The sequence below is a fragment of the Vulpes vulpes genome, chromosome X (genome assembly GCF_048418805.1).
Source record: "Vulpes vulpes isolate BD-2025 chromosome X, VulVul3, whole genome shotgun sequence".
In the NCBI taxonomy this organism is placed as follows: Eukaryota; Metazoa; Chordata; class Mammalia; order Carnivora; family Canidae; genus Vulpes; species Vulpes vulpes.
This window is the reverse complement of record NC_132796.1, coordinates 49,692,211-49,708,117: the sequence shown is the minus strand read 5'-3', so window position 1 is coordinate 49,708,117 and position 15,907 is coordinate 49,692,211. Positions and strand designations below refer to the sequence as shown.

The following is a 15,907-nucleotide window of genomic DNA, read 5'->3' as shown; positions in this document are numbered from 1 at the left end:
AGAGATAATCACAGAATATAGTCTTTGGGCCAGTTTCTCTGGGCTCCACTACCCTCCCATAGTCTAACACTCAAAGGATTGTTTGGACACCTGAGAGACGTCTTTGTATCTCAGTTACTGGGCTTTCTAAATCTGCCAGAGAGGCAGCCCAACTAATAAGCATAGATCTAGATATTTTGAAACACGTGGATGGAATCACTTCCCATTTTTCAAGTGGACTCTTTGGCACTGGCCTGAAAGGATCACCAAAACTTTGCTTTGCCTTTCCAGTTCTGATTTCTAGAATCTTAGTGAAATATTTTTCCTCCTTTACCCACAGTTCTCAAGGCAGACTTCCTGGAGATGAGAGTTGAGGCCTCTGGTATGTAGTCTCCACTATTACATGTAAGCCTTCTTTATGGGATCTGAGCTTTTGAGGATTAAAATATCTTGTAGGTCCAGGGGTAGCCTATAATTATGTGACCCTTAAACTTACTGCCTTCCAATTCTGAGGTTCCCTATTTTTTTAAGTCTCCCTCCTCTTTCCTTTCTTTTTCCCCCAACTAAATTACAGTGTAGTTTTACAAGTTGCCTTTGGATAAAGTTCATTCAGAATCCTAGACTGTGACATTTGTGGCAAGTACATTTTGTTCTCTTAGCCTCAATTTCCCAATCTATAAAACTAAAAGTTTGGAACCTTCTAATTCTGACATCCTTTGGGTCTATAAGAAAATTGGTAACTTCTCTTTTGGCGTTATAAGAAGTACCATGAGTCTACTTCAGTATCATGTAGGGACTTCACACCTGCAGACCAAATCATTATTCAAGTCTTACCCCTGAACCTTTATCCTTAGTCCTTTATATTTGTTTAATGCAAAGTACTTTCACTTCAGTTATTTCATTTGTTCCATTTCAAATGCCAGAATAAGGAGGATAATATGTATTTTACCTTAGCATATTAAGGAACTGAGGTTCAGAGGAGATGTTAACTTGCTAAGGTCACAGAAGCCACAGAGATCATGGAATTTTTTTTTCTCTACCTAGGAGTTCTAATTGTTTGGCTATCAGATTGCTGGCATGACATGGACCAATATAAATGTAAATGAGATTGGTATCTGAAGAAGAGCTTTCCATTTGTTCCCTAGCCTTCCTTTTCTTCTTATCACTGCCAGTCCTCAGAGTTCCATAGGTCTTTTGGGGGCTTAGAGTTGAGGTCAAATGCACAGTTTCTAGCCCTGATTATAGCACAATCTTAGGCCTGTTTCATGGGATCTGAGTTGTTGTAAGGGCCTTTTCCTAGCTAGCCTCTATTACTCAGAAGATTATCTACCAATTATATGATTAGCTACCTACCAAGAAAGGCCTTACTGCTCAGTGGCTGTTAAGTACTTGACTAGTTCTAGCTAATTACCTACTCTCTTCTTTTCTTTTCAGGTTTTAAAATCCTTGGCCTCAGGGGACCCTTCACAGGTTCTGGAAGGGTCTTCAAACTCTTCTGTGCTGAGACATTTTGTGCTGAAGAGAGCAGCTCCTTCCTGGCCCTGCACCTTCAGGCTCTAGGATGCTATAAAATAAGGGGCACATGTCTTAGACACAGGTTTATTTCTCGTGTATTCTGTCTTCATTTCCTCAGAAGGTCTATCTTGGCTCCTATATGATTGTGAATGTCTGAACTTCCTCAAGCCAGACTGCAGAAACCAAGCTATCTACTGACCTGAGTTGAAGAAAGGAGCTTAGTTTTCAACTGTACTCTGAATTTCCTGTCTTCTCAAAAGACCATCAAACTCTGAAAGATTTGAGACTAAAGACTGATCTCAGAGATCTTACCCTGAAGTAAGAGCTACTTGAGTTGGGACCATTGCTTGCCTTGGAAGTTGAAGAGTAGGAATGTTTGCCAAACATTGGAGAATCTTAACATGTCTCTTACTGAGGGTAATGACTCTGGTACCAGGTTGGAGCTCTGGCACTGCAGTATATTGCCAAGAACCTGTCTGCTCCTACTGGGCCAGACATCATGGGTGATGCCAACCACAACTTCTTCATGTGAACTCAGGAAAGCGGCCTTTTTATTTTTGCATACAACCATGTATGACAAATCTGCAAAGAATATTTTGCATGTTGAAGCCTAGGTCTGTTTGAATTATTTTTCCTTCTATTTTGTTTCCTGACAGCTTCATTTCTAAGCAATCAAGATAGAAACAAAAGCTGAAAACAGTTCTTTAAAAAGGGCAGACTGCATTTGTCCTGTAGAAGTTCCATTTTTGGGTCAAATACTGGGAAAATTGTTAAGATGGATTGAGGCCAGACACCTGGCACTGTTGCTTCATGTTTGCCTTCTGGAGATAAACTCTTTTAAATTCTTTGAGAAGCAACTCTTAACCCAGTGTCTGTGGATTCAGAAACTCCATGAAGCTTCTGAAATAGTATGCAGAATTCCATGACATTGTGCCTTTTCTGGGGAGATGGTCCATAACATTCAACTGAATTTCAAATGGGCCTGTTACCCAATAAAGGTTAAGAACCACAGCACTTAAGATAAAAGACTCTTTAGAACCCATAAAGTATTTGATTGGAAGGGCCTTCCAAACTTACTTAGCCTAACTTCCTAGTTTATTATTGGATAAACTGAGGCAGAACAAGGTATCAGCCATGTCTCAAAAAGTTCCTAGGACCCTGGGCTCTTATACAAGTTTCTTTCCATTATATAACACTTATCTAACAAGGGGCCTTATGATTGATGGCTTTAGTGGTCATCATTTTGAATGTTTGGCTTTTACCCTTATTTTTGAGCTCCACATATTTGTCGTCAAGTGGAAAATTTTCAGATATAAGCTGGTGTTCCATTTGCAATCTCAGTCTAAAGCACAACTGGTATAGTTATTCAGAAATCTAAGTAGGTATTTCTGATTCTTATTTGTTGGTGGGAAGCTGCTGGAGAAAGTGTCACTGCTTGTGTTTCCATGCAGGTGCTTGGGCCATAACCTGTCTTTAGGGTCTGTGTCATTATAGTGTAGCCACATATAAGAAAAAGAACTTTCCTACTTGGATCCTTCTAGCAAGACCCTGACTATGGACCTGACAGAGCAGCATAGACATGCGAAAAGAAAGGAGAGGGAGATGGAGGAAGGGGAAGGGAGAGAGAATGCAGATATGCCCAAACCAACTCTGAGATGCCTTTGAGACAGTATTACTGAAGGGTGATAGCCACTCTCAAGACTGAACTCAACATGATTCATTGGTGAATTAGTATCATGTAGGCTAAACACACTGAGAGCCTTTATGGAAGTAATTGAGTGGAAACTTTATGCTATTTCCAATAAAGACATGCCCAGGTGGCAACATAGAACTCTCTCAGTTCTACCCAGTATCAAAGGCCAAGTTAATCAGAACCAGGAGCAAGAGAGCCAAGTGACCACCATTCTACTCGACCACCACCCCTAAAAGGAAATTGCTGTGAGACTGCCAGCCTCACCCAGAAAGTGTTTCTTGAGCCCTGTTCTTAGGGCTGTGGCCTCTCTGCTTGCTCTGCCCCATTAGATAACTAACTAAAGCAAGTGGATGTGTAGATTTTGGCCACAGAAGCAGTGGCCAATGGGACTTCAGTATATTTGAAGATGGTAGAAACATCATTTCACTCCTGTTTTCTTGGTGGTGGTGGGAAGGGTACCACAATCACCACTACAAATATTGAAAGATTATTGAGAACTAGAGAAAGCCACTGCAGTCCCAGTTAAATAGGTGTCCCAGAAATGTGACCATGAGATTGCTATGTGTTTTCAAAAGCCTGGCCTAGAAAGTTGGGACCACCTAACTGGCTGAGACTAGGAAACAGTAGCTGGATAGCTCTGCCCCTGCCCTGGGGTATACCCAAAGAATGCCCCAAAATGAAATTTAGTGCCTTCCCTCCACTACTTTGCACTCTAATTTAAAAAGCAGAAGCTTCTATGGTGAGGCACATTGTCATGGAATGAGACTGACTTGGCCCAGGCTTGACGGATGGAATAGTCATTCAGAAGAGGCTATGAGAATGAGGTGAACTGTAGGTGAACTATTGAAGAGTGCAACTAGAGGAAATTACCTTGACCAGCAGGTTAGAGAAACTGGCAATGGATGAATTGTAAACCTTGAACTGACAGTGGTAACACTTACTAAGCACGTATTAAGTTCTAAGTGCTTCATATACATAATCTTTGTTCTTACATCAATCATGCAGGTATATGCTATTCCCTCATTTTACAGATAAAAGAACTATGGCCCAGGAGGCTAAAGTAACTGGCTCAAGGTCATACATAAAGTAAATAACAGGACTGTGATTAGAATCTAGGCCTCTCTGACTCTACCCCATGCTGTTTTCCCTTAGTCACACGGAGGGTACATTACTGGAACTGGATGACTCTGACTTTTTCTAATAAAATATTAAAAAGCAAACATTTGAAGGGAAGTAGAGGTTGCAGGTCTAGTTTAGAGAGGAACAAAAACTGGACTGGAAGAAATTTCTGAGTTAGGCTTTCTCCTCATCTATATACCCATTTGGTAATGTTTTAAAAAGAATCCTTCAGTTTTACCTTGTGAAATGAAGAGTTTATTTTTTTAGTTAGCAGTTACTAGGTCTTTGGCTTAGCTATTTTTCAAAGAAAAAAAGATCCTCATATGTGTCTATGTACATTACCAATGTATGTGTATTTTCAGTCCAAGAAACTGAAGGCATCCACACATACCGTTTGAGAAGGGAAAAAAGGTATTGGTACCTCTTTGGTACTTAATGCTTGGGGTCAAATCCTTACAAGGTTTTCTGTGGTGATAACAAAAGTTAGAGATGATTTAGAATAAGAAATATTATTGAAGTTTTTGCTTTAAAAAAGTAGAGAGGTTGTCTAGCCACAGGGTGGGAGTATAAAACTCAGCATCCAACTTCAGTAACAAAACAGCACCACATAGAAATACTTTAGTATTTCTAAAATAACTGGTTTTCAAAGGGAAGTATCCATCCCTTTTCTAGATGTTCCTTGATTATGTAATAATTAGAATAAAGTAGTAGAGGAAAGTGTATCTCTGTTACCAGAAAAAAAATGCTTTCAAAAGAATGTAGATCAATGATACTAGTTTTAATGTAGCTGCAAGCAAATGGCCTTGACACACTGCAAGCCCAAAACCCTTCAGGAACATTTAAAAGATACAAACAAGATAGAGAGAAGCAAACAAGATACCTTGAAAGGATGTTTTTGATGAAGAAAAGACTTCATTTTCATAGGGAAATGAAGCACTTGATACCAAGGACATTAACAGATGCTAGAAAGACTGCCTATGTGAAATACCTATGTGACATCAGACAAAGATATCCTGGGGCCCATTCGTGTGACTTTCAATAAAATATGCAGACTGTCCAGTATTGATGGCCTCCATCTGCACTTTTTTAAAGTTATATTTAAATTCAAGTTAGTTAATATATAGTGTATTATAAGTTTCCAGGGTAGAATTTAGTGATTCATCAGTTGCATATATCCAGCTGCAGTTTTTTTTTCATGGAAACAATCTTTGAGCATATTAGACATGATAATGTAGCTGCCATGCACTGCTCATGTCATATTTTTCAATTCTAAGGAAACTCAAGCACAGAATCTTTTTATAACCAGGATTCTCAATCTACAGTCTACTTTGCATAAACCCTTGTCATTCTCTCAGGCCTCACAACATCACTGCATGATTGGTAAGAGCCCCATTTTACAGATTTAGAAAATTAAGTTTCAGGGAAATGAGAAATGGCTTTGCTCAAGATCATACAGTGAAGGATTGATAAAAATCTGGGACTGGGAGCTACAGAGGCCTTACTGTTTCTAATACTTCATACTACCCCTTAGTAGTAAAGAAATCCTGATGGTACATAGAGAAGACACTTGGAAATGAGACTGATGGAAACAATATCTACAAGTCTTACTACTACAAATGTGGTCTATCCCCCTCAGTATCATCATTACCTGGGAGCTTGTTAGAAGCAGATTCTTGAGCACCACCACAGACATTTGTAATCAGAACTTTTTATTTTATTTTATTTTATTTTATTTTAAAGATTTTATTTATTCATTCATGAGAGACACATAGAGTGAGGCAGAGACATAGGCAGAGGGAGAAGCAGGTTCCCTGCAGGGAGCCTGATGCAGGACTGGATCCCAGGACCCCAGGACCTGAGCTGAAGGCAGATGTTCAACCACTGAACTACCCAGGTGCCCCCAGAACGTTTATTTTAATAAGATTTCTATATTTCTATGCACATTAAAGATTGAGAAGCACTGATACAAGGCATTTGAGACAAAAAAGCAGGTTGAGGAAGAAGACCTTTTGGTGAGGCAAAGACCCAAAGTGCTGGAAAAGGCCAATTTGGTTATGTTGAGAATGTTTATAAAGATGGTATCCATAGCTGCCCCCTTCTTACAGTGCTTTGTAAATGGCCTTGTACTTTGATGACATATAAATGAAGTTTCTCCACTTCAAAAAATGGTGAAACCCACCCAAGGAAAGATTTTCAAATCTCTGACCACTAAAGACAGTGGAAAGGCAACATGCAGCAGTGGAAAGAACTCCTTTCAGAAGCCCTAGGGGTCCAGATTTGCCTCTGTCACAGATTTTCTTTAATGCTTACCAGGTACATCCCTCTCTCTAGGCCTCAAATTGTTTTTAAACAGGATAGTCTCAAAATTCCATTTAGATTTTGACATTCTGTTATTCTCAGCTATGGGTTTTGTTACAGATTACATTTAACTAAAACGTAGATAAATCCACAAGGTTTTCTCTGGCCCTAGTTCAGGATCTTCAGTTTGCATAAGGGGGATTCTGGGAGGAAATCTCACAGTCATGACAAAGCAATATTAATGGGAACTGCAAGGAACTAGGAGGGGCATGATTCTTGTTAATCAGCTTGAAATTGGCTAGGAATTTTTTTTTTTTTTTTTTTTTTTTGGCTAGGAAAATTTTAAATTTGAGAATCAGTTGCTTGAAACCACATAACTTGGGATTCAATTCCTATATCCTAAATGGGACTTACTTTGCATGATTTAATAAACTGCTCTGACTTGAGCTTTTAGGTAATAGTCTATTGGGGGTAGGAGGGGCATATAAAAAGAAGCGAACTACTTATCCCCCATTTGCCATTCATCTCTCCAGGTGATTCTGATGCCTTTTAGCTGAAGACCATAGACTACACTATAACCTCTTAAAATGGAAAAAGACCCAGAGAGGAGAAGGGACTTGTCTAAAGCCACATACCAGAGATAATGGCAGAAAACAGGTGCTAAGAGTTCAATGCTACTTTCTTTGGGTGACTAGTTTACCCAATCATATCTGCTGCCAGCAGCAGAGTACACACTGGAGAGGACTAATAGACCTCCCATCCCGGTACTTTGTCCCCATTACATGTTTACAGTCATTGCTTTAGTCAAGCCTCACACAACCATATCATCTAGGCAGACCAGAGATGGCTACCCTCATTTTATTGAGGCTCAGAGAGGTGACACATGACTAAGGATATGCAAGTAGAAAATAAAATAAAGCTGGACCTAGGTTTTCTGATTGCATCTATACTATGCAGCTTCTCTAAGAGAGGAGAAGCAACCCTCCAAACCCTTAGCACTTCTGGGAAATGTCAGCTCTAAGATTTTAATTGCTTCAATCCAATTGCTTCAAAACAGATGGACTTTTTTCCCTGTTGGAGAATATCATAACAGTTTTATAACTTGAAACTTCAGAGCCCTCTTGGATCCATCATTTTGTCTTCATAACAGCCCAAAAGGTAAGCAAGACAAGGCATTTTGCCCCCATTTCACAGACATACAAATTGAGACCCAGAGCATTGTGTTAGTTTTCTATTACTGTTATGACAAATTTAGCAGCTTAAAACATCATCCATTTATTCTCTCACAGTTTCTTTAGGTCACACATTCAGCATAATGTGGCTGGATTCTCTTCTTAGGGTCTCACTGAACTAAAACCAAGATATCAAATGGGGTTGTGGTTGTCATTCAGGGCTCAGAATCTTCTTCCAAGCTCACTGGTTATTGTCAGAATTCAGTTCCTTGTTGTTGTATGACTAAGGTCATTGGGTTTTTTTTGACATGTGCCCCACTCCATATTCAAGCTAATGTCAAATCCTCTGCTTCCCCTTTTTCATCTCTCTGACTTCCTCTTTTCCCTCTGCTGTAAAGTGCTTACTCTTTTATTGGAGTGATTTCATTGGGCCCACACAGATAATCCAGCATAGTCTCCCTATTTTAAAATCAGTAGTAACCTTAATCACATTTTAACATCTCTTTTCCGGGATCCCTGGGTGGCGCAGCGGTTTGGTGCCTGCCTTTGGCCCAGGGCGCGATCCTGGAAACCCCAGATCGAATCCCACGTCAGGCTCCCGGTGCATGGAGCCTGCTTCTCCCTCTGCCTGTATCTCTGCCTCTCTCTCTCTCTCTCTGTGACTATCATAAATAATAAAATAAAATTTAAAAAAAAATAACATCTCTTTTCCATATAATTACAGCTCTGCAGATTAGGACATGAAATACTCTTGGGAGTCATAACTTTCTTTAATATTGATGAAGCAGCTACCTACAGAAGCCCTGCCTTTCAGTGTAAAGACACATGGTTGTCAAGATCTTTATCCTGGGGAAGAAGAAACTACCATTTGCCACCCACTTACATGAGAAGTTTGAAACTCTGATGCTGTTCAACTTCTCCCATCTCTCAAATTCACTCAAACACAATTGGGCAGTGGTAGCTGGAGTGCAATGGGGGACTCTTTGCAGGCTGATGGTATTCCTAGATGGCACCTTGATGCTGGTGACCAATTCCTTAACTAGTCTCATTCTATCTAGGATGGGAGGAAGCAGCTTCCTCCAAAGGCCCAAGATGAGATATGTACTCCCTGTACTTAACCAGGAGTACTAACACTTAAATAGAATATACCATATGCCAAATGTGTCTCTATGTGCTTTTGAACGGGTTTATTGAATTTTTCCTGATATTTCTATGAGGTAAGTAGTAGTAATAGCTCCATTTTATAGATGAGAAAACTGAGGCACAGAATGGTTATATCATTTGCCCAAGTACTCAGAGCCAGGAAATGGTGGATTCCTCTGTGGCTAATGCACTGTGGCTTCCACCAGACAGAGAAAATTCTCCTAAAGGAGACATTGAGGCCAAGTTGATTTAAAAGTCCCTTGCACCTGTGATTCTCAAAGTTTGCCCTCAGTGGCCTGGAATTCTGGGAACCTAAGTAAACACAGCTGAACTTTCTGAAAGAGTATGTTAAATTTAGATTTAATGGGTTTTATGAAGCCACTAGACTGCAAAGTAAAGGTGCGCAATCTTTTCTCAGAGGCTGGAAGAAAAGGAAACTGTCAGTCCATGTGAATGTCAGGGTCACTATGGGTTGGGCCCAGGAATGTTCTCTCCAGAGCAGAATTTACACTTGGTAGCCTCTGAATGAGATAAGAGATCTCCCTGTTTTGGTGTTCATTGAAGTTGTAAACTTTCTCTGACTCTGTGAAGCCTATTTCTGGAAGGCCCAAGCCCTCAGAATGCCCCCAAAAAAGTACCTATAATTAAGCCTGCAAACAAGAGGGCTTTCCTGGTCCCAGAGAACAAAGCAAGGCAGTGGTCTTCTCTATGCTGGCCCTTTCCCAGCCCTTGGCAAGCCTGTGAGAACTGAATTTATACAAGTATTATCAGAACTGAATTTACTCCTCTGGTTTCTGCTTCCTTAGCTACTGCCATCTAGGTCCCATGATGCTACCAACCTAATTGTAGTTCCAAGGGCCATTACGATATGAGGTATGTAGGGTAAACAACCTCAGTCCAAACTATTGCTCACCTTTTCTCCACCCCTACTATCATCCTCCAGGACTCAGATTTCTGTCTCTCTTATGGGGCTAAGATCTACAAGGACTCAATAAAGACTGATTTCCTCTGTTAGTCCCTGTGTCTTCTTTGCTAGCCATTGCAGATCAGACCTTGACCTATAATTCCTGTGGAAGGAATTTAAAACACTATTATCTATATTCATGCCTCAATCACCATGGGTAAGTTATCTTACCCTAATAACTGTGGTTGGCCCCTAATAAATGCTCAATTAATATTAACCAGCCATAGTTGTAGAAGTAGCAGTGGTGGTGGTTGTGGTGTGGTAGCAGCCACCACCTCAGTTGCTATCCAGGAATAGAATTTTCCCTATACTCATTCAGAGCTGGCAGAACATGCTATCATTTAAGATCTTCCCAAATATTATCTGCCACTTGATTCTTAGATTCTTCAATGCAGTGTAACCTGTTTGGTTGGAAAGTATTATATCGTTTGGTCTTGTAAGTAGCCATCTTGACCCCTACGACCCTATGTACATTGTTCCCATAACTAGCTCAGTTCCCCCCATACCTGTTCTCTCATACAGGAGTTTCATGCCCTAAACAGTACCAAATACTCTGCCCTGTGCAATTGCCAACAGTCAGGTCTGGGAGATTCCTATGCTTTGATGTCTGAGAGATGCTTTTTCTTCCTATGAGACTTAAGCTCCTGGTGATGTGGCTGGCGTACCTCCACGTTTTTTGAGCACCCCCTAGGCTATTTTGGGGAGGAGCTATCCTTTCCCACTCTCCCTTATTTTCCCTTAGTCTTCCTTCCTCCTACATTTTTTTTAATTCTACTGTCATTGCAATTGTACTTATGGTACTTCCTCAAAAGCACTCAATAAAAGGGTGAACAAGTCCTACAGTAGATATAGAAAGAAGCCCTATCTTGCTACTGGTTGATTTCACACTTAATCATAAATTAATTCTGGGCTCTTGTCTCTCCAGAGTGTATTTATGTCCAGAAAAATATCACATTATTTTCCCTGTAATGAATAAGACATCACAAAATGTGTTAGGAAATGAGTCTAAAGAGACTTTAAATAAATTTGAAGAGCTCTGGGAAAGAAGCATGGTCAGCCAAATAGCCAAGCCAGTCCCACTGTGACAAAGGGAGAAAAGGGCTTGGCCCTGACCACAAATATATAGGTTATGAGAATCAGATCCAGAACTTTTGCATAACTTGTGATTTTAGAATTCAGGTCATTGGGAGTTGAAATACAGCCCACAACTGAGTTGGGTGTCCTCTGAGACAAAGAGAAGGAAATAAACATTGTGGAGTATCTATCATGTGCCAAGAATGAAGTGGGAGGGGTCTGAATCCTTGGGTCTTCCCAGGAGATCTGGCATAAAAGAGTGGTAAATGGGTGAAAAAAATAGTACTACCACCTGGCAGGCACTTTACATACACTGTATGTACATTATTTCATTTGAGCCTCTCCAATAACTCATTTTAGTCCCATTTAACAGATAAAGAAACTGGGATCCAGAAAAATCGTTATTTGCACAAAATCACATAGAGATCAAATGGTAGAAGCCCGGAAAGAAATGGAGACCCATGGGAGTCGTTAGCCTGTAAAATGATGGCATATTTTCATTACTGAAAACTTTTTTTTTAAACAGAGGGCCCCCAAAACTCAGTTGAACCACCATCTGGAAAAGAAACTTCTCAATATGGTGCTACAAAGCGTGGGGAAAGGGGAAGTAGTTAAGTATACAGCCAGTGCCTGAAGCAAGTTGGGGATAAGGAAGTACAGGACTACCTCTAGTTTATTTTTTTAGATGTTATTTATTTATTTGAGAGAGTGAGAGAGAGCATAAGCAGGGTAAGGAAGAGAAGGAGTGAGAGAGAGAATCCTCAAGCAGACTCCCTCCTGAGCAAGGAGCCCAATGCAGGGCTTGATCCCAGGACCCCAGGATCATGACCTGAGCAGAAGGCAGACAACAACAGACAGAGCCACCCAGGCGCCCAGGACTACCTCTAATTAATATGTAGGCTTTGTTTGAATTAGAAAAACACCCATTGCTCAAGACACATCATGGCCATCTGCCAGAAAAATTTAATAAGGAAACAAATCTCTGATTGGAAGGTGAGTGTCACCCTTAGATGTAACCATCACAACTGCATTCTATAGCCCTGGAAAGAAGCCCAGAAGTGCAAAGGAGGTGAAATAATCATGGAATGAACTGAGACGTTAATGAGTGTGCCTCAGATCGATCTAAGGACTAGAAGATTATTCTACATACCAAGGACTACATTGTTCTAAGGGGAAGAGGAATTATGGAAGCTAAGTTAGAGAGAAGGAAGGGATTTGAACTTAGAGTATTCACTTATATTTTTGAAGCCCTGAAAGCTTTACAATGCTGACTGGTAACTACGAGAAATAATTAAGCAATGGAAGAGGTAAAGGCCCTCTAGTAGGCTCTTATATGCTACATTTCTTATTTATTTTTCATAATAACTCTGGGAGAGTTATTTGAGATATGTAGAAACTGAAGCTCTACAAGATTTTTTTCCAAGTCTTTTTTTTTTTTAACTCAAATATAGTTAACACAGTGTGATATTAGTTTCAGGTGTATATAATAGAATGATTCAACAATTCCATGCACCACCCAATGCTCATCACAAGTATAATCCTTAATCCCCAACACCCATTTCACCTACCCACCCCCACCTTCCCTCTCATAATCAGCAGTTTGTGCTCAATAGTTAAGAATTCTTTCTTGGTTTTTCTCTCTCTTACTTTTTGCCTTTGTTAATTTATTTTGTTTCTTAAATTCCACGTATGAGTGAAATTATCATATTTGTTTTCCTCTGACTGACATAATTCACTTAGCACAGTACTCTCTACTCCATCCATGTCATTACAAATGGCAAGATTTTGTTTTTTTATGGCTGAATAATATTCCATTGTGCATATATACAATATATTCTTTTATTCTTTATTTTTTGTATATTTTTATTGGAGTTCGATTTGCCAAATTAATTAACATACAGAGTATTAGGTTCAGAGGTAGAGTTTAGTGATTAATCAGTTGCATATAACACCCAGTTGCATTTAACACCCATATTACATCAACTGTCCTCCTTAATGCCCATCACCCAGTTTACCCAATCCAACACCCACCTCCCCCATGGCAACCCTCAGTTTGTTTCCTATAGTTAACTATGTTTTATGCTTTGTCTCCCTCTCTGATTTCATCTTCTTTAACTTTCCTTTCCTTTTGCTATGTTCATCTGTTTTGTTTCTTAAATTCCACATGTAAGTGAAATCATATATTTGTTTTTCTCTGACTTATTTTGCTTAGCATAATACCCTCTAGTTCCATTCATGGTGTTGCAAATGGCAAGATTTCATTCATTTTTTAAGATTTTATTTATTTATTCATGAGACACACACACACACACACACACAGAGGCAGAGACAGGCAGAGTGAGAAGCAGGCTCCCTGCAAGGAACCTGATGCGAGACTCAATCTCAGGCTTCAGGATCATGTCCTGAGACAAAGGCAGATGCTCAACTGCTGAGCCACCCAGGTGTCCCAAGATTTCACTCCTTTAATGGCTGAGTAATATTCCATTGTGCGTGTGTGTGTGTGTGTACTACCTCTTCATTCATCTATCGATGAACATCTGGGCACTTTCCATATTTTGGCTATTGTGGACATTGGTGCTATAAACATTAGGGTACATGTGTACCTTTGAATCACTTTGTATCCTTTGGATAAATCTAGTAGAACATTTGCTGGGTCAAACGGTAGCTCTATTATTAACTATTTGAGAAACCTCCATAATGTCTTCCACAGTAGCTATACCAGTTTGCATTCCAACCAACAGTGCAAGAGGATTTCCTTTTCTCCACATCTTTACCAACATTTGTTGTTTCCTGAGTTGTTAATTTTAGCCATTCTGACTGCTATGAGGTGGTATCATTGTGGTTGTGATTTGTATTTCCCTGATGCCAAGTGATGTTGATCATTTTTTCATGTATCTGTGGACCATTTGTATGTCTTCTTTGGAGAAATGTCTATTCACGTCTTCTGACCATTTCTTGACTAGATTTTGTGGGTTTTGGGTGTTGAGTTTGATAAGTTCTTTATATATCTGGGATACTAGCCCTTTCTCTGATAAGACATTTGCAAATATTTTTTCTCCCATTCCATAGGTTGTCTTTTAGTTTTGTCAGTTGTTTCCTTTGTTGTGCAAAAGCTTTTTATCTTTTCTTTTTTTGTTTATTTTTTATTGGGGTTCGATTTGCCAACATATAGTATAACACCCAGTGCTCATCCCATCAAGTGCCCCTCTCAGTCACCCCGTCCCCCTACCCACGTCCCCTTCCACTACCCCTTGTATGTTTCCCAGAGTTAGGAGTCTCTCATGTTCTGTCACCCTCTATATTTCCCACTCATTTTCTCTCCTTTCCCCTTTAATACCTTTCACTATTTTTTATATTCCCTGTATGAATGAAACCACATAATGTCTGTCCTTCTCCGATTGACTTACTTCACTCAGCATAAAGCTTTTTATCTTGATGAAGTCCCAATAGTTCATTTTTGCCTTTGGTTCCCCTGTCTTTAAAGACATGTCTATCAAAAAGTTGATGTAGCCAAGGTCAAAGAGATTGCTGCTTATGTTCCTCTCTCTCGCATTGGATTCCTGTCTTGCATTAGGTCTTTCATCTATTTTGAGTTTATTTTGTGTATGTTAGAGAATGGTCCAGTTTCATACTTTGGCATGTGGCTGTCCAATTTTCCCAACACCATTTGTTGAAGAGACTGTCTTTGTTCCATTGAATATCCTTTCCTTATATACAATGGAAAATTACTCAGCCATTAGAAAGGATAAATACTTACCATTTGCTTCAACATAGATGGAGCTGGAGGGTATTATGGTGAGTGAAGTAAGTCAATTGGAGAAGGACAGTCATCATATGGTTTCACTCATACAAGGAATATAAAAAATAGTGAGAAGGATTATAAGGGAAAGGAGGGAAAATGCGTGGGAAAAATTAGAGAGGGTGACAAAACATGACAAAACTCTGGGAAATGAACAAAGGGTAGTGGAAGGGGAGGCGGGCAGGGGGATGGGGTAACTGGGTGGTGACAGGCACTGAAGAGGGCACTTGATGGAAAGAGCACTGGGTATTATACTATATGTTGGCAAATCGAACTTCAATTGAAAAATTAATACCCTTTCCTGCTTTGTCAAAAATTAGTTGACCATAGAGTTGAGGGTCCATTCCAGGGTATTCTCTTGTGTTCCATTGATCTATATGTCTGTTTTTGTGTCAGTACCATGCTGTCTTGATGGTCACAGCTTTGTAATATAGCTTGAAGTCCAGCATTGTGATGCCACCAGATTTGGTTTTATTTTTCAACATTTCTTTAGCTATCCAGGGTCTTTTCTGGTTCCATAAAAATTTTAGGATTATTTGTTTTAGCTCTGTCAAAAATTTTGATGATGTTTTGATAGGGATTGAATTGAATGTGTATATTGCTTTGGGCAGCACAGACATTTTACAGTATTTTTTCTTCCATTCCAGGAGCGTGGGAGTTTTTTTCATTTCCTTGTTTATTTCTCAATTTCTTTCACAACTGTTCTATAGTTTTCAGAGTACAGATCCTTTACCTTTTTGGTTAGGTTTATTCCTAGATATTTTATGGGTTTTGGTGCATTTGTAAACAGGATCAAATCCTTGATTTCTCTTTCCTCTGCCTCATTGCTAGTGTATAGAAATGCAACTGACTTCGGTACATTGATCTTATGTCCTACCACTTTGCTGAATTTCTGTGAGTTCTAGCAATTTTGGGGTATATTCTTTCGGGTTTTCAACATAGAATATCATGTCATTTGTGAAGAGTGAAGGCTTAACTGTTTCTTTACTGATTTAGATGCCTTTAATTTCTTTTTTTTATTGTCTGATTGATCAGGCTAGGAATTCCAGTACTATGTTGAACAACAGTGGTGAGAGTGGATATCTCTGTTGTGTTCCTGACCTTAGGGGAAAATATCTCAATTTTTTTCGTGTTGAACATGATATTCACTG

General features: G+C 39.6%; 1 protein-coding gene across 8 annotated transcripts in view; it reads left to right on the top strand.

The window, feature by feature from the left end:
- The window catches only part of OPHN1 (oligophrenin 1), a 575,184-nt gene that overhangs the window by 538,409 nt on the left and 20,868 nt on the right, over positions 1-15,907 (top strand). For 4 of the 8 annotated variants that reach the window (XM_025986821.2, XM_025986822.2, XM_072744556.1 and 1 more), the window contains 2 exons: positions 320-361; positions 1,414-5,368. The exons of the other annotated variants lie outside the window; for them this stretch is intronic. In XM_025986821.2, the coding sequence (XP_025842606.1) occupies positions 320-353 (34 nt within the window). In that variant the 3' untranslated portion in view covers positions 354-361; positions 1,414-5,368. Of the gene's footprint in view, positions 1-319; positions 362-1,413; positions 5,369-15,907 lie in introns of those variants that run through there. 8 annotated transcript variants of the gene reach the window in all.